Source organism: Salvelinus alpinus, chromosome 18 (assembly GCF_045679555.1).
Source record: "Salvelinus alpinus chromosome 18, SLU_Salpinus.1, whole genome shotgun sequence".
Classification (NCBI taxonomy): Eukaryota; Metazoa; Chordata; class Actinopteri; order Salmoniformes; family Salmonidae; genus Salvelinus; species Salvelinus alpinus.
In genome coordinates this window covers 41,727,432-41,755,250 of record NC_092103.1, presented here as the reverse complement: position 1 = coordinate 41,755,250, position 27,819 = coordinate 41,727,432, and the positions used below count along the sequence as shown (strand labels likewise).

Genomic DNA, 27,819 nt, shown 5'->3' with positions numbered 1-27,819 from the left:
TGTAATTACTCTCTTGTAAGTCTTCAGTCCAATGGTGTACTTACTATGTACCATTTCATACACTCACAGGACCAGGTTGTAAACACACACATTAGCTCTGTAATAATTAGTACTTTTGCACCTCCTCCATTACATGGTGACACAGAAACACAGCCACAACAGATCACAGATAGACATGCTGTTCAGCTTTAATCTGGAATGTTTGCCTATGGCAGAGCCAATGTTGCCCAGTCTTATTATGGCAGGGGAAACGTATTTTGTCATCACCCTTGAATGACTGAGGATTGGTCAGTGTGTTCATTTGAGTAGCATGTCATCTTATGCAACTTCTCAAAAGCAGATTTTCTTCACCTTTAGCCTATCTGCTGTCCTGGCTGGATATTGTCTGGGACATTACTCTCCCTTTAGAGAGTTAAAGTTCTCTAGGAGTCTATGTGGGCCGTGCCTGTGTCATAACGGAAAAGCTGACCTGTAGGTTAGGCGTTCCAAACGCAGTGAACCAACTGTGCAGCTGCGTGTTCCGAGCCATCTGCACTTTTTCATTTTCTTTGAACCTCCAAAAACATTTTCCGACCCTAGATGGATCGGAGCACGGTCGCCCCACAGCCTTTGGATTGACAAATACTTACTAACCATAAAATGCACACCGGCTGTGTTGTTTCTGACCGTGTTTACTACTCTAGTAGCCAAGACTTGCTTTATATGTGTGTACTGTCAAAGTTTACAACCGCTTTAGAATGCTTGGTTTGTCCTCCGAACACTATCCCTGATCTCTGCACACTGTATGACAGAAGTTAAGAGGGTTGAAAACCTTTTCATTGACTAAGAGGAGCTTCTCAAATTCAGGAGATGCAGGTAGGCCAATCTATTTTCAGTTATTTAGCTTTCTGTATTTTTGCATTCACCTAGATATAGTTGGTCTTTTTCTCTCCTCAGTACAGTAGAACAGTTGCACCATTATTCAACAACTGTTCCTCGTCAGTTAGAGTTAGTGTACCATTTGATAACATTGGTAATAATGTCAAGGAGCATTTTTTTGATAGTTTGGAATAAGATGTTTGTTTGTGGACTGGGTAGGGTATGGAAGTCCCCCAGAAACTTGTCAGTCTGCAAGTCCTTGAAAAGCAAAAGCACAACCTTTTCTGTGCTTGTTTACACAAGTCCCACACATGCTGAGTTCTGGAAGCACTATACCTAGTTCTACAGCCGAGCACATCTTTCACAGTCAAAGTAATGATATCCTGTTTGAGATGTACTGCTATTTTTTTTTTACATAGATGTAAGTTTGGCTCAGATATTGAGCTAGCAAAATGCAATAAATCCTACACTCTAATGTCCTGTCTTGTGATTTGTGATTAGGCAAATTTGAACCAAAAAATGGGAACACCCTTTCCACATTTTATCAAACATAAACTGTTTCATTTGACTAATTCCCCAAAACATTGTGATGGATTTGCAATGTTTTATTATCCTGAATCACGCTGATCTTTTGTCATTCATTTCCATCAGATTTAGGCAGGTCTTAGGCAGGTCATTCACTGTACATAGACTTTTTCTATTGTGTTATTGATCGTACATTTGTTTATTCCATGTGTAACTCTATGTTGTCTGTGTCACACTGCTTTGCTTTATCCTGGTCAGGTTGCAGTTGTAAATGAGAACTTGTTCTCAACTGGCCTACCTGGTTAAACTATCATTATGACATCATAGCCTACCTGGTTAAACTATCATTATGACATCATAGCCTACCTGGTTAAACTATCATTATGACATCATAGCCTACCTGGTTAAACTATCATTATGACATCATAGCCTACCTGGTTAAACTATCATTATGACATCATAGCCTACCTGGTTAAACTATCATTATGACATCATAGCCTACCTGGTTAAATAAGACATTTCAGCTCAGATGTGGATCTACTTTAGATGTTTGATTTTCAAATGTATTTTGATGCCAGATTGGACGAAACATTGCCAGATTGGTTACGGGAAATTACAAGTAAAACGGATTTATGCTGAGACTCACTTTAAAATTCTCAGTTGAAAATGTATGCTGAACAAAAAACATTGACTTAAAAAAAAAAATGACTGCAAAGTTTGGTAACAGTATTAAGATAAAATCTCCCTCCATTTGATTCTGTTCCCAAACTTTATATCTGCACAGTTCTTCACATTTTTCACTTTAAAATCAACAACAAAACACAGAACTCTATGCACAAGGACTACTGTGCAGATACAGAGTTTGGTAACAGAATAAAACTGAGATTTTACTGTAATTATTTTACCAAACTTTGAAAATCAATGGTTTTTGTATAGTCAACATTTTTAGTGAAAAATCTAGGTCTCAGTGAAATTCTGTTACCATGGAATTGCCCTTAGCAGAGAGTGACTTTACTTTAGCACAGGCTGTGGATTTCTGAACCCTCTGGAGTATGATAACTCTTAGTTTCGAGTTCTTGAGCTCCAGTGTTTTCTAGGACCTTGATGTGACACTGCTCTGGCTCCTGTGGGAAAGGACAATGTGCCGAGTTATGGTGCCTCTCTGGAGTGTAAAGAATAGACTAAGGCAATGTCCCAAATGGCACACTATTCCCTATCTAATGCACTACTTTTAACCAGGGCCCATATTCCCATATAGTGCACTACTTTTGACCAGGGCCCATATTCCCATATAGTGCACTACTTTTGACCAGGACCCAATGTATGAGTCCTGATCAAAAGTAGTTTACTAGATAGGGAATAGTGTGTCATTTGGAATATAGCCAGAGATCATCGTGACCTTTTTAATGGAAAGCTGATTGACAGCTCACCTCCCATGACTATGTGGAAGTCAACTCTATTAATTACCCGAAGCATTAAAACAAACTAGTGAATTATGACGTGGCCTTCACCCTGCAATGAGATTCCCAGCTGTTGCTAAGCGAAATAATTTAGTGCATCTGGGCAGATTTAGTGGAGTAGCCTATCTAGGCTAACCAGAGTGTTTTTTTGTTGTTGTTCTTGCTGTACGAAACGTTTTCTGTCAAAAACACTTCCATAGTGTCTTGTCTTTCACAAAATGATGGAATTTTGTTAATTTTCTAGGCTTTGTTCACCTTGATCAACACAACAGTTCTCATGAATGTCATAACAGTTCCAAAAGATGGTCTCTGTCTAACCAACCACCTCATTTGAATAGCATAACTTCTTGAGAATACAGGGGGTGCTATTTTCCCATTAGCATAATTTGCTCTACAGATTAAACTGCCTCTTATTCAATTATTGCTCTTACTATATGCATATAAATAATACCATTGGAAAGAAAACAATCTCTAGTTTCTAAAACCGTTTCAATTTTGTCTCTGAGTGATACAGAAGTCATTTGACAGCACTTTCCATGACCAAGAAGAAAAAAGCAAGATGTGTATGCCAGCTTCAACGCTCTGCCTATATATGGTCGTGCCCCCTATGACCCGAAACACACCTCATTGGCCTTCCTCTGGGTGTCAAGAGGACGTCAGAGGAAAAATATCTTGTTTATCTGGGACTGACGTGAAATGAGAGCTAATTCTTTGGCGTGACCGACAACTTCCGGTTCTCTAAATCGTGCGACTTGTAGCTGCAATTGTCTTCTGTTGTGCGGCCATTATGGATGAAAACTATCTCCGTCTCGAAGTTTGTTTGATACATGTGACCAGATCATCGTAATGTATGTTTTTTCAATATAGTTTAATCAGATTATTTGAATTTTTTCGGGAGTTTTGTGGTGTTCCGTTGTCTGATTTTATTTACGTTTGAGAGATCCGTGCCACTCGACCAGTACCTGTGCTAAATGGAGTGGGAAAGGAACAATTCTGAACGGAACCAACGACTCATCTTGACAAAGGACACTTTGATCAACATTCTGATGAAAGATCAGCCATAGTAAGACCCAATTTACGATGTTATATCATATCTGTTGTGCATGTGAACTGGCCGTGGGCGCCTAGCCGAATCTGCCTGGTATAGCTATGCTAATTTAGCGCTACATTTTGTTTTCGTTATAAAACATTTAATAAATCTGAAATATTGTTTGGATTCACCAGATGTTGGGCTTTCAATATCTGTACGCTGTGTATTTTTCTGAAATGTTTTAAGATGAGTAATTCGTTATATGACGTTGGTCTCTGTAATTGTTCTGGCTGGGTCAGCACTATTTCAGATTGCAGCTGCAATGTAGAACTGTGATTTATACCTGAAAAATGCACATTTTTCCAAAAAAGAACTATGCTATACCATAAATATGTTATCAGACTGTCATCTTATTAAGTTGTTTCTTGGTTAGTGGCTATATATATTTTTATTTAGTCGAATTAGTGATAGCTACTGACGCAGGAAAAAACTATTGGGAGTAAAAAAATCGTGTCCTTTGCTAACGTGGTTAGCTAATAGATTTACATATTGTGTCTTCCCTGTAAAACATTTTAAAAATCTGAAATGGTGGCTTTATTCACAAGACCTGTATCTTTCATCTGGTGTCTTGGACTTGTGATTTAATGATATTTAGATGCTACAAGTTACTTGTGACGCTATGCTAGCTATGCTACTCAGTGGGGGGTGCTACCGGATCAGGGTTGGTGACTCGTGAGAAGATAAACTCTGTTATTGCAGTCAACATGATACCTTTTTAGTTTGTGTGGGCACTGAGTCTTCAATATTGGCCAATCAATTGTCCATTTTAAGCAAAGTCTAATTACAAGAGAGTTGGGGGGGAGGCGCTAAAAAAACAAAAACTTTTCTGGTAAAAAAATAAAAAGGGTCTGCATTCTCACATTGGCAGCCATGGCAACAACAGCTTTCCCACAGAGAGCTAAGTTCGCTTCATAGTTCCTTCTACAGTTTAACCTCTCAATTTAGATTGGAATGTAATTTACAAGGTCATTTTACTTTGGAAGTTGCTATTTAGTCTATGTAGGAATTGTAATCAATCATTCCGATTAAGCTAGTGTTCTTATTAGCCTACTAGTGTAGGATATTATTGAGTATCTCTCAATAATGATCTCACTGTGTTTTTGTGGCCCATCTACAGTGTTTTCCCACTCTTCCCCTTTTGTGCTCGTTGATGGATGCTGGAGTAATTACAGTTTTAGTTGCCTGTCATTTGATCCGCAGAGCTTAATTCTTGTAATGGTCATGGCACTAAGCTTTGGAATGGTTTCAAATGTGGATTTCATTGAATCAGAGTGCCTTTCTCCTGTTGAGTCATCCCGAATGAACGTCATGCAATCACTGTTGTAAACTTTAGCAGAACTAGGCCTATTAATTGTATGGCTGTTGGGAATGTTGGCTAATGAAATACTTTACTGAGCCTTTGCTAAGGTTCAAACAGAATTCACTAGCCTTACTTGGATTGAGAGAGCCAAATGCTTCACGTACATTAGATGGATCCTTCCTATGTGAACGTGCGACCTCCTAGGCACTTAGGCAGTAGCTTAAGCGTCTTTTGAGATCATGGCAGGTGAGTAGCTACTCTGAAACATGAGACCACTTTCTGATGGCATTGGCAGCCTGGCAGGCAGACATCACGATCTAGAGACGCATCACTGTAAGCTGTTTTAAGAGCGGCTCTGATTTTCAGAACATGGGCTGCTTGAGCTTGTATTGAGAATGCTGTGTGGCATGTTCTTATCTATAACACAGATAGTATAGGATAATGTATGCCTGAACTCTACTCATGTATCACATTTAGCTTTACCCTTTAGCAATTTGGTCTTGAAAAAAAAGTCAGAGATTGTTTTAGAATTCTCCAACTTTGTCAATGTTTGTTTAGGTTAGATCAGTGGTTCCCAAACTGTGGGGGGGTCTGGCTATTTTTTTGTAAACTGTATTTACAACTTGGCAGAAATGTCCAGATCAACTAGCCCATGTCAGCTAATGTTTTATTTGGGCTAGGTTTTTTAGCCCATAGATTTTGTAGTACACATTAGACATGGCAAAATGTATGGAATTGTAAGAAACTTCTCTGCACTCAATGATAAATGTGTAGAATTGCAGAAAATAATCTTTAAAACTGGTAAAATGTTCTCTCTGCCAACAAGAGGTGCACGGGATGTTCCCCAATGCTGGAAGGGGGGCTGAAGTGAAACAGTTTGGGAACCCCCTGGGCTAGGTTATGCTGTTTCAAGATTTTTTTCATTTGTAATAATGTTATGGTTTTACGTTACAAACTCATGTTAGTTTTACCCTTATGCTCACAGAGATTTTACCAATGAGTGTTCCCTGCTTTGAAAGAGACATGGCTGATGGTACTCTATACGTTATAATCAATCAAAGATGTTGCTGTTAAAAACAAAATCAATAAATCAAACTAAATCAACCGGAAATGATTTTGGTTGTTTATAATCAGAAACACTATCAAGACCGGAAGTTGATTTGTAGAGAATGGTCAAGGGAAATGCTTTTGAAAACATGGCCAGATGGTTAAATAGCGGTAGGTCTACTGTCAAGGTGATGTGATTAGCCTCATTTTGGTTTCAAAACACCCAGATGAAATGAACTCTGTTTTACTGTCCAATCAATGGCCACTGATGGTGAGAGATCTCAATGATTTATGAATGATAACGCTTACTTATCAGAGAATCATCTTGCCTGCGGTAAATCCATGTTCTTGTTTATTCTTGCAGGCTGAAAAGTTTGTTTGGGTTAACAGCTCGTCTTCACACGCTCAAAGTGTTGCGAAGGCCAAGTACCACTTTCTCTTCGGAAAAGGAGACGAGACCAGCTCTACTGAAAGCGGTATGTCACCTTTCATATAATCTACCCCACATTACACAACAGTATGACGTTATGCTGTTTGCTGTAGCTAAGGCTACACTTGGCATTAGGCCTTGGACATGATCCTCTTTTTATATTTAATTGTTCATTTAATAACATGCATGAAATGTGTCACATTTGGAACAATGGACCCTTGCATTTTGCTGAAAATTGTTCTTGAAATCCCTTAAAAATATAGACTAATCCTGGTCTATAAATCATTCATCATCAGGCCTAATGCATACATACTTTTTTACTGGCTAATATGAATAATTCTAAATGATTAGTGCAGGACTGCCCAATTACAGTACTTCGCTATTTATAGTGCACTGTAAGAACCATACTGTGAAAATTATAGGAAGCTCCTATATCAACCAGTTATTGATGAATCGGCCCAACAAGCCACTTTCTCTACAGAAATAGGCTGTAGAAGTTGAGCCTTTGCTTTCACTGACTTTTAGCCATGAGTTGAACAGAGCCTACTTTCCCAAAGTGCAATGAATAATTTTGGGGAACTGTAGTAGGGCCTATATAAACAAACCATTTTTCAAAGCAAGCCCATGAACAGTAGTTAAGTGCTGTGTCAAACATTCCCAGAAACTAGAGATGAATAAGTACGGTACAGTGATGTGTTTCTTTCGTTCCATTTAGTGTGAACAGCCTGTTTGCTGAGGTAATGCTACATCTGCACAGGGAAGACTTTCGTTTTTTATTACCCGTCAAGAGCCAGTCCGATAAGAGGTCTCACCCCTGACTGGTTACCAAGGCTATTTAGCAGGACCTTAAAAGGTCATTAGTAGTCCACAGGGATTTGCAAACATCCTCTAGACATCTCCCAAGCGATGCTGCAAAGTCATGACTTAGTGCTATCACTTTCACTCTGTCCACTATCCTATCCTTCTCTACAGGGATCACACGACTGGTGATCCTCAGCCTCCCTCGTCAACTAGACATTATACACAACTGTTGTATAAGATTCGCTGTCTGCGTCCAAAATGGCATATAAAGTGCACTACTATAGGGCCCATAGGGCTTTGTTCTAAAGTAGTGCACTATGCCTGACGCAGCTTCTGTTCTGACGTAACACTAGTCTAAAGGTCTATTGTTTTAACTCCCTGTGTCACCATAAGTTATTTTGATGGCAGTAAAGATGGCAGAAATGTAATTAGCACAATAATAATAAATCACCATAAAAATCCATACATTAATCTAGAGATTATTTTTGTTTTGGATGCGTCTCAATCCACCGGTTCCGCCTATGTCGCTCTGCATTTGCGGTGAAAGGTGACAGAGCTAGAGCGGTGTTTATCAGACCATGAGACATCCTGAAAATCGCTCTTCTCACAAAACTGGAGTCTGTACAACCAATCTGCCAACTTCTGTCTGTAGCGTCCGGACAGTTTGGGATACACACTAATATGACCCCTTTGTGGAAAGGTGAGACTCTAGGATGCACAAGACTCGCCTGAAGGTCCCCTGGGACCAGTTGGAAGAAAATTAATGGAAGTACAGTATATATGGAGATTGTTTAGTGCCAAAAATAAGGGGTTAAATACCTGTCCAAAAAAATAACAAATGCTTCCTGATCTTTCTTATATCGCTCAGATATAGGACAGAAACTTCAGAACAAACTTCCCTTTGGAACTATCTGTTGTTCCATGTAGGGAATATTTTATTAATTCCGTTTGTATGGGCTAATGACGGCCAAATACAATTCCATATGGCTTACCCCCCCGCGGCTTAAACAGAGCTTAGACTCTTATGGGTTAAGAGCCATGGCCATGAATCTCTCATATGCTATGTCAGTCACTCTCCAGTAGAGACAGATATTGATACAGTAAATACAAGGAAATGCTGCCATCTAGTGTAATCGTGTTCTTGACATAACGTCCTCTATGACAAGGACATACAGTAACTGGAGACAGAGATCAGGGTCTTGCTAAGTAGGCAGGACATGGAAGAAAATGCTCTGAAATGGAATGGTACAATCTGAAAAGGAACGATTGCTTCCTTTTACCGTAGCAAAACGGTGTGCCCTAATAAACACAACCATGTTGAACTTATTGTGTTTGGTCTCAAGTATAGGCCTGTTAGCCTAAACAGGGCAGAGCATGTTGCACATGCTTCTTTTAGTTTTAAGCTACCTCCTGTTCATCCAGTTCTGGTCTGGGTTTCAAAAAGAAAGCATTTAGCCTACATGCCAATGATACTGTACCTTTGATGGTATTCACTATGTATCACTGACAATAGAGCTCTTACTTGACCTCATCCACTCCACCGTTCATGTCAAATTAAACTGGATAATTGTATTAATTGACACAGCTGTCTCGTCCAACTCTTCGTGAACAGGTTCAACAAGAGGACAGAGCGAAATACTCCAGGATAAAAACCCTTAGGTGTATTTTGTTAATTTAGTAATTATACATTCTCACTACATGGCTCAAAGCAGCTTAAAGCTGTTCAATATTTAACTAGATACTAAGGTATTCAATAGAAGAAGAAAACACCTGCTGTTTTGGCAAAATTGTATCCATCACACTCGGCTAATTTGAAATAAATGTCTGTGAATACATGTGAACTGAGCACGCTGAGCTTTGGTCCACTGTCTGAAGCCGTTTGCCGGCCAGTGAAAGAGACATCTGCGTGTGAAGGGACGAAAGAAAGAAAAGGAACCAACCGTATTAGTTTGGATTCATCCCAGCCCTTCTTTGGCACCTCCTAGCCCTTCTCCTTTCATGAAGTGGACACAGTGCCGTAGTGTTCAGACTACAAGGCTTATTCAGAATTAGTCCAAGAGAGATATTTATCTTACACCGAGGAAATACACACTGTTTCACATCCTAAATCAATATAATCTATCTAATGATGGTGATAGCGATGATATATAACAATGTATATATTTTTAAAGTGCACACGTGACATTTGTATTGATCTATTTATCTTGTAGTATTTGACACATCTCATTTTCTCAGTTTCAGCATCAACTTCTCACGTCTTAGCGGACGAGGGGAGTAGTAGCACCAGTCTAGACGCCTGTCTCCAGGACGATGACATCGATGAAACCTCGCTGTTCCTGGAGATCGACCGAGAGCTGGCCAACCTGCTGAGCGGCCTCAGTGCCAGGATCCAGAATGCTCCTGCCGCCCACGCCCAACCTGAGGACAGCCTACACCCAGCGGACAGTAGTGAACAGCAGAGCGCAGCCATCATGATCCCCTGTAGCGGTCAAAACGGGACCTCGCAGGATGTGGCCAGCCGGACCTCAGAGAGAAACGGTGAGGGGGAGGAGACCAATGTGGACCTGGACATGTCTGGCCTGGGCCTTGATTCACCGGGAGACCCACTCCTCTCGCCCACCTTCCTCCTGGACTCATGGACGGAGGCGCTGCTGAAAGATACGGCTTCCCTGAGCTCAGCGGCCCAGAAGGCCTTGGGCGTCTCCACCGTGGCGGCCGAGGTAAACGGAGACTTCAGGAATGCGCCCGCTGCGAACTGCCAAGAAAAAACAAGTGACGGCCTGACAGCTGCTGCATTCACATCTGGGCCATGCTCAGGGGCGGGTAAGGTACCCGTGGTGGACCAGTCTGACCCTCCCAGGAGGGGTTCAGAGGCAGCGACCGAGCCTGCCGGAGGGGGGCTGCTCCTGGACGAGGAGTCCCTGGAGGAGTCCAGTAAAATTCTGGCCGAGATCCCCGGCATCTTCACCGCCTTCCTGGACGGGGGCCAGCTGAGGGAGAAGCCCCCTAAGAAACTGCGATTTGCGGAGAGCCGGCCAGGGAGCACGACGACGGTGGTGGCGGCGACGGACGTTTGTGGTCAGATGGGACAGGAGCGAGGGAGGGAGGACTCGGAGAAGGGACTGGAGGGAGGTAGGAGCTGCAGCAGTCTGAAGGTAGAGAGCTCTGTGGACAGTCTGAGTCCTCTAGAGAGACTCCCCTGTCGGCTGTCCCTGGAGGACGAGGTGTTCCGGGTGCTCCCTGACATATTTCTGCACCAGAGCACCGATGGAGACGCGGCACGGGAGACCAGCTCAGATAGGTATGTCACATATCTGCTATATTCCAAATGGCCTCTGAGCCCGGACCCTGACCCATAGCCACTCCTGTGGGTCTGGGGCTGTATTCAGCTTCATTGTTTTCTTTCAATGAATACGGTTATATGGACAGGAAGTAGTTGATCTTAGATCAGCACTCATACTTTGAGACACCTGTTACATACGGCCTCTGAAAGGATTGGACAGCTGTAAGTAAGTCTAGTCCAAACCAGAACAGCACATGGGGCAGGACGATCCAATCATCTCAGATCTACAGATGTCCCTAGGCCCTAGTGCAGGGACCTGCAACGTGTGGCTCTGGTGATCTATCATTTGTCAAAGTAATCAATACACTATAGGCCTAATAGTACTAGAATAAACACATCAAATTAGCAGAACTCACACTTGAACAGCCACAGAAAAGGTTATTTGAAAACCGGTAAAGTTGACCACACCCCTTACTATTCAACACAATTCTGTTTAGTTTGAAATGCAGCCAAGTGCGCCAATGTCTCTCAATGTATTTTTCTTTACAAAAATTAAAATTGAGGTATTTTTGTATGTTTATTAGATAGTGAGCGATAGAGGTGAATAATAGGAGAGAGAGTGTTAAAAACCCATGCTGTCAGCTGTACATCATACATGTGTTGAAAACCCATGCTGTCAGCTGTACATCATACATGTGCTGAAAACCCATGCTGTCAGCTGTACATCATACATGTGCTGAAAACCCATGCTGTCAGCTGTACATCATACATGTGCTGAAAACCCATGCTGTCAGCTGTACATCATACATGTGTTGAAAACCCATGCTGTCAGCTGTACATCATACATGTGTTGAAAACCCATGCTGTCAGCTGTACATCATACATGTGCTGAAAACCCATGCTGTCAGCTGTACATCATACATGTGCTGAAAACCCATGCTGTCAGCTGTACATCATACATGTGCTGAAAACCCATGCTGTCAGCTGTACATCATACATGTGCTACAGAGGCAGCGGTTTAGACTGCTAGTCCACCCCAGGCCACGTCTCATTGTTTTTGACGGGTTCATCTGTGGGGTATTTCCCTCGTGGCTCCCAGAGGACTACGTTTTAGTCAACATTTGAAAAAATGAATCTTCCTGTCAACTTGGTTCCCATCCCCCTGCCCTAGGGACTAGGTGCCTATTTGCAATTCAGCACTTCTATCCTCAGCTCATCCCCTTGTGACCAATTAGATTGTCATGACTGAAGGCCTGTAAAATAAGATGTCAAGCTAAATAGTGTTGATTATGATGCACTGTTTATTTCACTGTTTATTTTATGGCACTATTTACACTTGATCCCCCACTATGTTTCAATATTTCTAACGTCCGTAGCTTTTTTGTCCTTAGAAAATGTTGAGTTCCTTTTAGTTGCTGGATGTTTCCATTACATGGAAACTAGCATTGTCACAGTCCACAGAAATGTGTTGTTTTGTTAGAGTTTCGCTGAGAGGAAGTAGAAAGGTGCAAGGTCTCTGGGTTAATAATGGAATAGTGCTCTTTATAACTTCCTCTGAGTTCACCACAGCGGCTATAGGCCTCTATGACAGGGACAGTGCATTTAGCTGAGTTCACCACAGCGGCTATAGGCCTCTACGACAGGGACAGTGCATTTAGCTGAGTTCACCACAGCGGCTATAGGCCTCTACGACAGGGACAGTGCATTTAGCTGAGTTCACCACAGCGGCTATAGGCCTCTACGACAGGGACAGTGCATTTAGCTGAGTTCACCACAGCGGCTATAGGCCTCTATGACAGGGACAGTGCATTTAGCTGAGTTCACCACAGCGGCTATAGGCCTCTACGACAGGGACAGTGCATTTAGCTGAGTTCACCACAGCGGCTATAGGCCTCTACGACAGGGACAGTGCATTTAGCTGAGTTCACCACAGCGGCTATAGGCCTCTATGACAGGGACAGTGCATTTAGCTGAGTTCACCACAGCGGCTATAGGCCTCTACGACAGGGACAGTGCATTTAGCTGAGTTCACCACAGCGGCTATAGGCCTCTACGACAGGGACAGTGCGTTTAGCTGAGTTCACCACAGCGGCTATAGGCCTCTAGGACATGGACAGTGCGTTTAGCTGAGTTCACCACAGCGGCTATAGGCCTCTACGACAGGGACAGTGCGTTTAGCTGAGTTCACCACAGCGGCTATAGGCCTCTACGACAGGGACAGTGCATTTAGCTGAGTTCACCACAGCGGCTATAGGCCTCTATGACAGGGACAGTGCATTTAGCTGAGTTCACCACAGCGGCTATAGGCCTCTACGACAGGGACAGTGCATTTAGCTGAGTTCACCACAGCGGCTATAGGCCTCTACGACAGGGACAGTGCATTTAGCTGAGTTCACCACAGCGGCTATAGGCCTCTACGACAGGGACAGTGCATTTAGCTGAGTTCACCACAGCGGCTATAGGCCTCTACGACAGGGACAGTGCATTTAGCTGAGTTCACCACAGCGGCTATAGGCCTCTACGACAGGGACAGTGCATTTAGCTGAGTTCACCACAGCGGCTATAGGCCTCTACGACAGGGACAGTGCATTTAGCTGAGTTCACCACAGCGGCTATAGGCCTCTACGACAGGGACAGTGCATTTAGCTCTGTTTGAGATGCAGGAAGTAAGCAGTATGATGTGACCATAAACAGCAGTGGGACCAAAGATGTTATCATGGGGAGTGCTAAGCAAGATGCTGCACTAGTTAACTGGTACAGATACTTTTGAGCATGTCCAGGGGAGTTACATGCTTCCCTTGAGCAACGTGATAGCCGCTTGACAACAAATGCTGACGAGATTAGCATCTTGTTTTTTTACTCTTTTTGTTTGGGTTGAGAGTTGCCCCGCTTCTTATGGTAGCGTCATATCGCTGAATCTAATCTATTTCTTCTTGGTAGAGGAACAATATACTAATCCAAGCAATTCAGGCCAGGTTTCAGTACCCTTGTGGAACCAGCCTGATCGCAGCATTCTCCATTTTGATTCACTTCACTATCACATCAGTCAGGCCTTCCTCCAATAGATTGGCGTTTGGAACGAGTTAGCAAATGACCGGTCCAATCCGCATCCTTTCAGAACCAATGGGTGGGTTTTAGGACAAAATCACAGGTGGCCAAACACTGCTTTGAATTAGGCCGTCCTCTGATTGGTTGAAGGTGATCCAATTGCAGATGAGGTGGTTTTGAAAAATGCTCCTCTTTAAAGGGAGACTCAGACCATAGAGGATGATAGAGGCCTCTAGTGGCCAAAAGGCCGCGTTAGCATGGGCAGTGCCCTTGAGGGCTTCCACGATTTTTAATGTAGTAAACTGGATGGGACTTCCAACTTCATTGACTCATCCCTCCTGGTGACCCTGTTGGAGTCATGTTCAACCTTGGTCATCAGGAGGGATCAGCCAATAGTGAAGAAAAATTGACTACTTCAAAATGGAGATGCTATACTAGCGCAGATACAAAGATGAGTCCTCTATCTATCTCTATGGCTCAAACCATTTCAATGAGGAGGAATGCCAGATGGATATGTGCTGTGAAATATAATGGCTAAGGTTTCCCACAGGCTAGTTTGAATTTCAGTCTTCTTCTGCTAAGTTAAGGCTAAGACTTGACTTTTGTCCCAAGTCAAAGTTTCCATGATTGTTTCTGTTTGTCCCCGACTTCCTCAGGAGTACGAAGACCAATGGCAGCGAGGACCCGTCGGATAACCGGGATGGCAAGGAGACATCGGAGAGCCAGGAGGCCACCGACGTCTTCAGCTCGCAGTTCGAGAGCATCCTGGAGTCAGACCGTTTCCGTAGCACCCTTTACAGCAGCCTGGACTCTCTGGATGCCCTGTCTTCCTCGGCTGATGACGAGGCGGACTCAGGCTTCACTTTCGACATGCCCCTTACTCCCATGATCCAGCAACGCCTCAAGGAGACGGGCCACTTCGTGGAGTTGTTGCCCAACACGGGGCGCCAGGGGGAGCGCCAGGAGCTACTCAGCGTCACGACCACGGGGAAGGGCGGGAAAGCCGCCCTGGAAGTGACGTCGTCCTACCTAGAGGAGGTGGTAGCAAGTGGGGACCCCGCTTTCAGCGGCCAATCAGATAAACATTCCAGCGGACCCCTGGCCAATGGGGTGGAGCGGGACCCAAAGGACTGGCTGCACGGCTGCCTGAGGTAGGAAAGAATAGACTTTATTATTGTGGCTGAATAACAACAGGCTCACTGTACTGTTAGGCCTATACTCTCATAGAGAATTTGTTATAGGTTGTGGCACTTCTTACACTGGCACTGAACAGAAGGTTCAAGGTGATTTTATTCTGCATAAACTTATAGAAAGAGGTGGTGTGTGTGTGTGTGTGTGTGTGTGTGTGTGTGTGTGTGTGTGTGTGTGTGTGTGTGTGTGTGTGTGTGTGTGTGTGTGTGTGTGTGTGTGTGTGTGTGTGTGTGTGTGTGTGTGTGTGTGTGTGTGTGTGTGTGAGGTAAAACAACATGCTTCCTTACATAAGGCAACACAAACTAGTGACATGGGTTGACAACTAGAAACAACTACATGTCTCAACAACCTGTTCATCCATTTGTCCTTTGACCTCCTCCAGGGACACCAGGTCCTGTAGTTGTAGGTTGGCTGAGGAATGAAATATATTCCTCGTTCTAATGCTCAGGTCTGTTAGCATTAAACAAGATTGAGCTAGAAGAGAGGACAAATAAAATGGCCTTATAAATAAGAATGTATCAGTGTTTGAGCCTGCGTGTTGCTAGTGATGTCCACCTGGCAGCACTGTAGAGATCACAATGGTGAGTTAGTTTTGTCACAAATCAGAGATGTCTAAGGGCTGCATGATACACAGTCAAGAGCCTTCAGTGTAGAGCTTGAGGCTTGCACATACGTAGTACCACCATAGTCAAATACAGAGAATCAACTATTTTCTGGCGTCAAAGGAAAAACAAGCTTTGTGTTGGTAATAAAACCCCAATACGCAGCTTGAGTTTCCTGACAAGGTTCTCTACATGGGTGGTGAAGCTCAACTTCTCATCCACCCAAACTCCCAGATATTTGTACATTTTGTCTTGCTCTATATAATGTTCCTCCAAGGTGTTTATGAGGTTGTGCCTGCACCAATCTTACCCAGTTCCTGCTTCACAGTGCCTGCCAATCTTACCCTGTTCCTGCTTCACAGTGCCTGCACCAATCTTACCCAGTTCCTGCTTCACAGTGCCTGCCAATCTTACCCTGTTCCTGCTTCACAGTGCCTGCACCAATCTTACCCAGTTCCTGCTTCACAGTGCCTGCCAATCTTACCCTGTTCCTGCTTCACAGTGCCTGCCAATCTTACCCTGTTCCTGCTTCACAGTGCCTGCCAATCTTACCCTGTTCCTGCTTCACAGTGCCTGCCAATCTTACCCAGTTCCTGCTTCACAGTGCCTGCCAATCTTACCCTGTTCCTGCTTCACAGTGCCTGCCAATCTTACCCTGTTCCTGCTTCACGGTGCCTGCCAATCTTACCCAGTTCCTGCTTCACGGTGCCTGCCAATCTTACCCTGTTCCTGCTTCACAGTGCCTGCCAATCTTACCCTGTTCCTGCTTCACAGTGCCTGCCAATCTTACCCTGTTCCTACTTCACAGTGCCTGCCAATCTTACCCAGTTCCTGCTTCACAGTGCCTGCCAATCTTACCCAGTTCCTGCTTCACAGTGCCTGCCAATCTTACCCAGTTTCTGCTTCACAGTGCCTGCCAATCTTACCCAGTTCCTGCTTCACAGTGCCTGCCAATCTTACCCAGTTCCTGCTTCACAGTGCCTGCCAATCTTACCCAGTTCCTGCTTCACAGTGCCTGCCAATCTTACCCAGTTCCTGCTTCACAGTGCCTGCCAATCTTACCCTGTTCCTGCTTCACAGTGCCTGCCAATCTTACCCTGTTCCTACTTCACAGTGCCTGCCAATCTTACCCAGTTTCTGCTTCACAGTGCCTGCCAATCTTACCCAGTTCCTGCTTCACAGTGCCTGCCAATCTTACCCAGTTTCTGCTTCACAGTGCCTGCCAATCTTACCCAGTTCCTGCTTCACAGTGCCTGCCAATCTTACCCAGTTCCTGCTTCACAGTGCCTGCCAATCTTACCCAGTTCCTGCTTCACAGTGCCTGCCAATCTTACCCAGTTCCTGCTTCACAGTGCCTGCCAATCTTACCCAGTTTCTGCTTCACAGTGCCTGCCAATCTTACCCTGTTCCTGTTTTATTACTATGGTAATGCTGCCCTCTGCAGGACATATCCTTCTGTTGCAGTACTCCATGGGGGATAATGATACTAGTGGTCCACTGCCTTGGGTCAAGTTTAAACTCCAATAAGGAATTGTATGAATCAATATCTCCATTATTCAATCCGGTATCTATGATTACAGTTTTGTTTTGATATGATTACAGCCTAGGTGTTAAGAAACATGCCTCAGTGTCTCTTAATATACAGACATAGCTAGGTGTTAAGAAACATGCCTCAGTGTCTCTTAATATACAGACATAGCTAGGTGTTAAGAAACATGCCTCAGTGTCTCTTAATATACAGACATAGCTAGGTGTTAAGAAACATGCCTCAGTGTCTCTTAATATACAGACATAGCTAGGTGTTAAGAAACATGCCTCAGTGTCTCTTAATATACAGACATAGCTAGGTGTTTGCATACTTTCTTCCACTCCAGAGACACTTAAAAGAGCAGTTTGTAAATCCATCACCGTAATAATAGGCTTTTATAATTGGTTTGCAGGAGCCATTAGGGTCAGGCCATTAGTGTCATTTTAATACATTATTGTTCTAGCACAGTGTACCGTGGACACAACAAAAACATCTGGAAGGCACAGAATTGAATTTGTACAACCCACCAGCTCAGTTACAATAACTTGCCTATTGTTCTTTGTGCTTTGTGGTAAAGCATTCTTTTGTGAATCCTAATTTGGCCATAGTCAAATAATGTCTTGTTGTTCTATACCTTGACTTTTTAGGTGCTCTCAGAATCGACATTTAGTCTAGGCCTACTGTACCCTCCACGAGTCAAAACATAGTAAACTTTGTTCCTGTACTTTTTAAAGCTAACAGACAATAAAAACCAAAACTGTAAGAGCACAACTTACATTGGAAACAGCTTTTAGGATTTGAGGTCTGAATTCCTGGGCATATTACTGAGCAGGAGGCATGGAGGCTGCAGACATTTCCTTCCTTTTCACAACAGAAATGTGAAAGCACACAGTAAATCCTCCGCTGCATGGGTGGGGTGCAGCAGGGGTAAAATGTATGCTCCCTTAGATTATTTTCTTTGAAAAGGAATATACTATTTCAAATAGGGCTGGCACGGTAATTGTATAATCGTGTAACTGCCGATTTTATAGATGAAGACTGTCATGAAAGTAAAATAACTGTCATAACCGCTTTTTGTGTTGAACAAACAGCTGACCAAAGACTCTGGTTGGGCATTTGTGCGGTTTAGTCCATTTCCATGGTAACACAAACTCTTTACAACGTGATGAAACTTGTTGTCGGTGTTGTAGCAAATTAGTCTTTGGTTGCCTAGGAACCCCCCCCCCCCCCTCCCTGCAGCAGCAGCACATGCCTTCAGGAGAGGAGAAAATAAATAAATAGAAAAATGTACGGTGACCGCGGCCATTTGGCTGACAAAACCTTAATCTAAAATTCCATGACCGTCACAGCCCTAACTTCAAAAGCTCCTCAAGCCAAGTGGTCTCTGCCCCGACATTTGAAAGGAAAGCTTCATCCCGGCTTTGATGTTTATCATCGACCTTTGATAGGAACTGACTCGCATCATGTCAAAGTGCAAGGATGGATAAGAGTAATGGGTCAAATGAATTTATACAACCATCTACCCTTGAAAAAGGTCAAATGAGCATTGAATTGTAAATCATTTTTCTTCTTAACACTTGGCAATAATCTATCTTAATTTCGATTCATTCAGAATTTTATCCGATGGCTCCAATTTGCATCCAATTTGTAGTGAGCTTTTTGTAAAAGATTTCTTCTGAAACACAGCCTATTTAATATGTGTCTCCAAACACTGCAGCTATTATATTCCAATCGGAAAATGAATTTGGCATTCAATATGTTACGTCACTGCAGTACATCATCAGAGGTTAGGTATCTGTGTTGTGAGCAGAGGCTCATACTGTAGCCTACTATTTCCAGCGTGTGTGTGCAACTGACATCCCCCTGCAAAGACATTTTTTTCTCATTTTACCACCAAGCCAGGTTACAGGATATTAAGCAGCAGTGTTATTTATAGCCTGAGTAGAACAGCAGACACAAGCCCCGCGGAGCCCCGACTCTCACACTCATACGGTGAAGGACATAAATACCCCCCCCCCCCCCCACCACACACACCCACACACACACCCTGCCTGCCACCACCCGAGCAGCCAGCACAATCCCACTCCTTCCTTCATTCATGCTTCCTTGAGGAGTGGCCTCAGCACACGGTCAGGGCTCAGGCCCCTTCAGCAGATGGGGAGGGAGGCAGGAAGCAAGGCTCATTTCCAGCTGGATATCACAGGGAGCACCATGATGGACTAAACTCGTGTCCTCTTGCCGGCTCCCTGTCGCACGCATGCAGACAGACACACACACACACACACACACACATACATACATACACAGACAGACAGACACACTCCAGCCAGTCGGGCCCAGAGCTTTCGGCTTCAAATGAATAAGCAGAATTGAGGCTTTCTACCTGTGTTGTCCTAGCAGCAGCAGCAGCAGCAGCCGAGGGCAAGAAACAGCAGTGCTCTTGTCTCCATGTAGGTCAAAGCACAGAGCGCTAAGGGACCCGGCCGCCGGTCACATGGCGCAGGCTAAAGCTAAAGAGTTTCATTCTTAGGGACTTTTCTCCTCTTCCTCCTCCCCCTCTTCTCCTGCTGGTGAGGCCGGCTTCCTATGGGCTCCTTTGTATCGGCCTGTTTCTCCCAGCCAGGCCCAGCCGACGCCGCTGATGCAACTGAAAGCGACTCCATCCAGTAAGTGGCGACCTTCAGCAATGCATGACATTCTGCCTTATCGTCATGACGATGGCTGCTCCTAGCCTTTCTTTCATAGGCTGTCGGCTTGGAGAGTGCAGCCAAGCGGTTTGCTCTCCTCTCCTGCTGTTTAACGTGTGCTGTGTGCTCTGCAGTGTGGCTTGTAGAAACAGTTGCCGGTTTACTCCTCTCTCTCTCTCTCTCTCTCTCTTTCCCTCTCTCTCCAGCAAAGGTTGTTAACGGGAGGCTTTGCTTTGCCGTATTAATTTTGTTGTCCTTTTCGCCCTCGCTCTCTCCTTCTCCCAGGAAGTGGGTGGTTCCTGTACCACCAGGAAAGAGAGCAGGAGTATGGCAGGAATAGTAATGTACTATTCAATGTCATGCTAAATGGAAAGCCAGTTGAGATATTAGGCTCATTTGAATATTTGCTGTCTGGGTTGAGAAAATATAGCGCCTCTGGGCATTTGTGTCAAGTCTGCAACTGTTTAATGTGCAGCCCACTAACTCATCCAGAACCGAAATGCAAAAGGCCATTCAAATGATTGTGTTTTAAAAAGACATGCCGTTTACTTTGTACACACAAGATAGACAATTGACAGCGGTACATGTACATGTCATATCAGTGACCATTGAGTCACAAGCGGAAATGGAAAGGACTAATCTCCCATAAGACTTTAATACTCAGTTTCATTGCATTGAATTGTTAAAACCTTCATCCTTCCTGCACGTGTAGTTCTCTACAACCAATTTGGTGTTGTGGGGAGAGTTTCATGCAACCTGCAGATCGAAATGTAGCAAGGCTGGGAAAAAAGCTACTTTAGTGTAAAAACATATATATTTTTTTACAGTTGATATTTGCAGTTAAGATGTGAGTTCAAATCTAATTTTATTGGTCACATACACATGGTTAGCAGATGTTATTGCGAGTGTAGTGAAATGCTTATGCTTCTAGATCTGACAGTACAGCAGTATCTAACAGGTAACATCTAAAAACTCCACAACATAACCTAATACACACAATCTAGTAAAGGAATGGGATGAGAATATATATGTATAAAATATATGGATGAGCAGTGACATAAGATAAGATGCAATAGATAGTAATGAATAGATAGTGAAGGGTATACAGTATACATTCGTGGCCAAAAGTTTTGAGAATGACACAAATATTAATTTCCACAAAGTTAGCTGCTTCAGTGTCTTTAGATATTTTTGTCAGATTTTACTATGGAATACTGAAGTATAATTACAAGCATTTCATAAGTGTCAAAGGCTTTTATTGACAATTACATGAAGTTGATGCAAAGAGTCAATATTTGCAGTGTTGACCCTTCTTTTTCAAGACCTCTGCAATCTGCCCTGGCATGCTGTCAATTAACTTCTGGGCCACATCCTGACTGATGGCAGCCCATTCTTGCATAATCAATGCTTGGAGTTTGTCAGAATTTGTAGGTTTTTGTTTGTCCACCTGCCTCTTGAGGATTGACCACAAGTTCTCAATGGGATTAAGGTCTGGGGAGTTTCCTGGCCACGGACCCAGAATATCAATGTTTTGGCAAGGTGGCAATTGTTCGTCACCAAACTGTTCCTGGATGGTTGGGAGAAGTTGCTCTCGGGGGATGTGTTGGTACCATTCTTTATTCATGGCTGTGTTTTTAGGCAAAATTGTGAGTGAGCCCACTCCCTTGACTGAGAAGCAACCCCACATATGAATGGTCTCAGGATGCTTTACTATTGGCATGACACAGGACTGATGGTAGCGCTCACCTTGTCTTCTCCGGACAAGCTTTTTTCCGAATGCCCCAAACAATCGGAAAGGGGATTCATCAGAGAAAATGACTTTACCCCAGTCCTCAGCAGTCCAATCCCTGTACCTTTTGTATGAATATCAATCTATCCCTGATGTTTTTCCTGGATAAAAGTGGCTTCTTTGCTGCCCTTCTTGACAAAAAGCCATCCTCCAAAAGTCTTCACCTCACTGTGCGTGCAGATGCACTCACACCTGCCTGCTGCCTTTCCTGAGCAAGCTCTGTACTGGTTGTGCCCCGATCCTGCAGCTGAATCAACTTTAGCAGACGGTCCTGGTGCTTGCTGGACTTTCTTGGGCGCCCTGAAGCCTTCTTCACAACAATTGAACCGCTCTCCTTGAAGTTCTTGATGATCCGATAAATGTTTGATTTAGGTGCAATGTTATTGGCAGCAATATCATTGCCTGTGAAGCCCTTTTTGTGCAAAGCAAAGATGACGGCACATGCTTCCTTGCAGGTAACCATGGTTGACAGAGGAAGAACAATGATTCCAAGCACCACCCTCCTTTTGAAGCTTCCAGTCTGTTATCTGAACTCAATCAGCATGACAGAGTGATCTCCAGCCCTTTCCTCGTCAACACTCATACCTGTGTTAATGAGAGAATCACTGACATGATGTCAGCTGGTCCTTTTGTGGCAGGGCTGAAATGCAGTGGAACTGTTTTTTGGGGATTCAGTTCATTTGCATGGCAAAGAGGGACTTTGCAATTTATTGCAATTCATCTGATCACTCTTCATAACATTCTGGAGTATATGCAAATTGCCATCCTACAAACTGAGGCAGCAGACTTTGTGAAAATGTATATTTGTGTCATTCTCATAACTTTTGGCCACGACTGTACAGTATATACATATGAGATGAGTAATGCGAGATATGTAAACATTCTTAAAGTGGCATTATTAAAGTGACTATTGTTCCATTTATTAAAGTGGCCAATGATATCAAGTCTGTAGGTAGGCAGCACCCACGATCCCTGTTCACCCACGACTGCGTGGCCATGCACACCTCCAACTCAATCATCAAGCTTGCAGGCACTCTGTGCTAGTGGTGTCTGTTTAACAATCTGATGGCTTGAGATTGAAAAACAGCTTCTATCTCTTTGTCCCAGCTTTGATGCACCTGTACTGACCTCACCTACTGGATGGAAGCTGGGTGAACCGATAGTGGCTCGGGTGGTTATTGTCCTTGATTATCTTTTTTGCCTTCCTGTGTCATCGGGTGCTGTAGGTGTCCTGGAGGGCAGGTAGTTTGCCCCCGGTGATGCGTTGTGCAGACCCGGCCACCCTCTGGAGAGCCCTGCGGTTGTGGGCGTACAGTTGCCGTTCCAGGCGGTGATACAGCCCGACAGGATGCTCTCAATTGTGCACCTGTAAAGGTTAGTGAGGGTTTTCGGTGACACTGCAATTGTTTTAGCCTCCTGAGGTTGAAGAGGTGCTGTTACACCTTTTTCACCACATTGTCTGAGTGTGTGTAACATTGCAGTTTGTCAGTGATATGTACACCGAGGAACTTAAAACTTTCCGCCTTCTCCACTGCTATCCCTTCGAAGTGAATAGGAGGGTGCACCTGTTGCCATTTCCTGAAGTCCATCTCTTTTGTTTTGCTGACGTTGAGTGTGAGGTTATTTTCCTGACACCACACTCCGAGGGCCCTCACCTCCTCCCTGTAGGCCGTCTCGTCGTTGTTGGTAATCAAGCCTACCACTGTAGTGTCATCCGCAAACTTGATGATTGAGTTGGAGGCGTGCATGGCCACGCAGTCGTGGGTGAACAGGGAGTACAGGAGAGGGCTCAGAACGCACCCTTGTGGGGCCCCAGTGTTGAGGATCAGCGGGGTGGAGATGTTGTTACCTACCCTCACCACCTGGGGGCGGCCCGTCAGGAAGTCCAGGACCCCAGTTGCATCAGAGGCTAGGTGAAATCTAGGATCTGAACAGCATTCTCACATGGGTATTCCTCTTGTCCAGATGGGTTAGGGCAGTGTGCAGTGTGGTTGCGATTGCGTCGTCTGTGGACCTATTGGGTCGGTAAGCAAATTGGAGTGGGTCTAGGGTGTCCGGTAGGGTGGAGGTGATATGGTCCTTGACTAGTCTCTCAAAGCACTTCATGATGACGGAAGTGAGTGCTACGGGGCGGTAGTCGTTTAGCTCAGTTACCTTAGCTTTCTTGGGAACAGGAACAATGGTGGCCCTCTTGAAGCATGTGGGAACAGCAGACTGGGATAAGGATTGATTGAATATGTCCGTAAACACACCAGCCAGCTGGTCTGCGCATGCTCTGAGGACGCGGCTGGGAATGCCGTCTGGGCCTGCAGCCTTGCGAGGGTTAACACGTTTAAATGTTTTACTCACCTCGGCTGCAGTGAAGGAGAGCCCGCAGGTTTTGGTAGGGGGCCGTGTCAGTGGCACTGTATTGTCCTCAAAGCGGGCAAAAAAGTTGTTTAGCCTGTCTGGGAGCAAGACATCCTGGTCCGCGACGGGGCTGGTTTTCTTTTTGTAATCCGTGATTGACTGTAGACCCTGCCACATACCTCTTGTGTCTGAGCTGTTGAATTGCGACTCGATTTTGTCTCTGTACTGGGACTTAGCCTGTTTGATTGCCTTGCGGAGAGAATAGCTACACTGTTTGTATTCGGTCATGCTTCCGGTCACCTTGCCCTGGTTAAAAGCAGTGGTTCGCGCTTTCAGTTTCACGCGAATGCTGCCGTCAATCCACGGTTTCTGGTTTGGGAATGTTTTAATCGTTGCTGTGGGTACGACATCGTCAATGCACTTCCTAATGAACTCGCTCACCGAATCAGCATATTCGTCAATATTGTTGTTGGACGCAATGCGGAACATATTCCAATCCGCGTGATCGAAGCAGTCTTGAAGCGTGGAATCAGATTGGTCGGACCAGCGTTGAACAGACCTGAGCGCGGGAGCTTGTTGTTTTAGTTTCTGTTTGTAGGCTGGAATCAACAAAATGGAGTCGTGGTCAGCTTTTCCGAAAGGGGGGCGGGGGAGGGCCTTATATGCGTCGCGGAAATTAGTATAACAATGATCTAGGGTTTTTCCAGCCCTGGTAGCACAATCGATATGCTGATAGAATTTAGGGAGTTTTGTTTTTAGATTAGCCTTGTTAAAATCCCCAGCTACGATGAATGCAGCCTCAGGGTGTGTGGTTTCCAGTTTACAAAGAGTCAGATAAAGTTCGTTCAGGGCCATCGATGTGTCTGCTTGGGGGGGAATATATACGGCTGTGATTATGATCGAAGAGAATTCCCTTGGTAGATAATGCGGTCGACATTTGATTGTGAGGAGTTCTAGATCAGGTGAACAGAATGACTTGAGTTCCTGTGTGTTGTTATGATGATCACACCACGTCTCGTTAATCATAAGGCATACCCCCCCGCCCCTCTTCTTACCAGAAAGATGTTTGTTTCTGTCGGCGCGATGCATGAAGAAACCAGCTGGCTGCACCGACTCCGTTAGCGTCTCTTGAGTTAGCCATGTTTCCGTGAAGCAGAGCACGTTGCAATCCCTGATGTCTCTCTGGAATGCTACCCGTGCTCGGATTTCATCAACCTTATTGTCAAGAGACTGGACATTGGCGAGTAGTATGCTAGGGAGTGGAGCGCGATGTGCCCGTCTCCGAAGCCTGACCAGGAGACCGCCTCGTTTGCCCCTTTTACGGCGTCGCACAGGGTCGCCGGCTGGGATCAGATCCATTGTATTGGGTGGAAGGCAAAACACTGGATCCGTTTCGGGAAAGTCATATTCCTGGTAGGAACGATGATGAGTTGACGTTAATCGTATATTCAGTAGTTCCTCCCGACTGTATGTAATGAAACCTAAGATTACCTGGGGTACCGATGTAAGAAATAACACATAAAAAAACAAAATACTGCATATTTTCCAAGGAACGCGAAGCGAGGCGGCCATCTCGTTTCGGGCGCCGGATGTGCATGTGCGAACAAGACAGTTAACCCACTGTTCCTAGGCCGTCATTGTAAATAAGAATTTGTTCTTAACTGACTAGTTAAATAAAGGTTCAATATATATATATATATATATATTTTTAAATACTCTACATAGTTTGGCGCATAAAACGTGGTAATTGACAAGAATGACCATAATCCATTGCGCATCTACTTGTCTGATCTGTTTCTTTTATGTCTGCTACTTAAGAGGCAGAAGAATGCGTGATCTTGAGGGGATATAGAGAGCAGCTGTTGCTTTGTGAGGTATCTCTACCTGAAAATACATAATCTCAGTGATTAATGGTTGGTATTCAGCAGTCATAAAAGTATGTCTTATTTACTTTGAACAACTACTAAAATAGTGATGTTGTCAGACAGCATAGGCAGCAGCTCTATAGAGATGAGATGATGACTTGGAATGAAATAATAAAGTCATCAAATAAAACTAATGTAATATACACAACAACTGAAATATTTAATTAAAGTAATGGGATTAAATGATGGTTAAGCAGCAATGTGCAGGCACTACCATCATGGGACTTTTATTCTGTGTTACAGCGTGCAACCCACATAATCAAAACCGAAATCTGTAATTATTTTTAAATAATCGTACCAAAACCACTTAAAAAAGCACTAATCACTCAGCTCTATCGTTTAGTCAAGTGTTTCCATTATTTTGTCAGTTACTTGTGATTCTCTCTCTGGCGCTCTCTCTTTCTCACTCTCTTTCTTCCTTTATCTAAATTTGTCTATTGCTGTTTCTTTCTTTCTCTTTGTATTTCTCTGTATCCATGTTTCTCTCTGCCTCTTTCTCTTTGTATTTTTCTGTATCCATGTTTCTCACCGTCTCTGCTCTTTGCCTGCCAGCCTCACCCAGAGCTGATGGGTAAAAGTCAAACCAACACCATAGTATTATCACTGCCAACACCATAGTATTATCACTGCCAACACCATAGTATTATCACTGCCAACACCATAGTATTATCACTGCCAACACCATAGTATTATCACTGCCAACACCATAGTATTATCACTGCAAACACCATAGTATTATCACTGCCAACACCATAGTATTATCACTGCCAACACCATAGTATTATCACTGCAAACACCATAGTATTATCACTGCCAACACCATCGTATTATCACTGCCAACACCATAGTATTATCACTGCCAACACCATAGTATTATCACTGCCAACACCTTAGTATTATCACGGCACACACCATCGTATTCTCACTGCCAACACCATAGTATTATCACTGCCAACACCATTGTATTATCACTGCAAACACCATCGTATTATCACTGCCAACACCATAGTATTATCACTGCACACACCATAGTATTATCACTGCACACACCATAGTATTATCACTGCCAACACCATAGTATTATCACTGCACACACCATAGTATTATCACTGCCAACACCATAGTATTATCACTGCCAACACCATAGTATTATCACTGCACACACCATAGTATTATCACTGCCAACACCATAGTATTATCACTGCCAACACCATAGTATTATCACTGCCAACACCATAGTATTATCACTGCCAACACCATAGTATTATCACTGCCAACACCATCGTATTATCACTGCCAACACCATAGTATTATCACTGCCAACACCATCGTATTATCACTGCCAACACCATCGTATTATCACTGCCAACACCATCGTATTATCACTGCCAACACCATCGTATTATCACTGCCAACACCATCGTATTATCACTGCCAACACCATAGTATTATCACTGCCAACACCATAGTATTATCACTGCCAACACCATAGTATTATCACTGCCAACACCATAGTATTATCACTGCCAACACCATAGTATTATCAATGCCAACACCATCGTATTATCACTGCCAACACCATAGTATTATCACTGCCATATTGAGTTGTTATGAACTTTTAAAGAAAGTCTTTGAGTGTTTGTGTCCTCCAGAAAGCCTTATCTCTATACCTTCTCCCCTCTCTCCCTTCTCTCTATACCCTCTCTCCCTTCTCTCTATACCCTCTCTCCCTTCTCTCTATACCCTCTCTCCCTTCTCTCTATACCCTCTCTATACCTTCTCTCTATACCCTCTCTATACCTTCTCTCTATACCTTCTCTCTATACCCTCTCTATACCTTCTCTCTATACCCTCTCTCCCTTCTAGGTCACTCGTTTTGCCCATTCTAACATTAAATCGAACAGTA

General features: G+C 43.9%; 1 protein-coding gene across 6 annotated transcripts in view; it reads left to right on the top strand.

Annotated features, from left to right (window-relative positions):
- Positions 1 to 27,819, top strand: part of psd3l (pleckstrin and Sec7 domain containing 3, like) — a 135,832-nt gene that overhangs the window by 9,167 nt on the left and 98,846 nt on the right. For 5 of the 6 annotated variants that reach the window (XM_071351339.1, XM_071351338.1, XM_071351342.1 and 2 more), the window contains exons 2-4: positions 6,645 to 6,756; positions 9,747 to 10,812; positions 14,499 to 14,993. In XM_071351339.1, the coding sequence (XP_071207440.1) occupies positions 6,645 to 6,756; positions 9,747 to 10,812; positions 14,499 to 14,993 (1,673 nt within the window). Of the gene's footprint in view, positions 1 to 6,644; positions 6,757 to 9,746; positions 10,813 to 14,498; positions 14,994 to 19,261; positions 19,830 to 27,819 lie in introns of those variants that run through there. The other variant, XM_071351344.1, reaches the window with a different exon arrangement.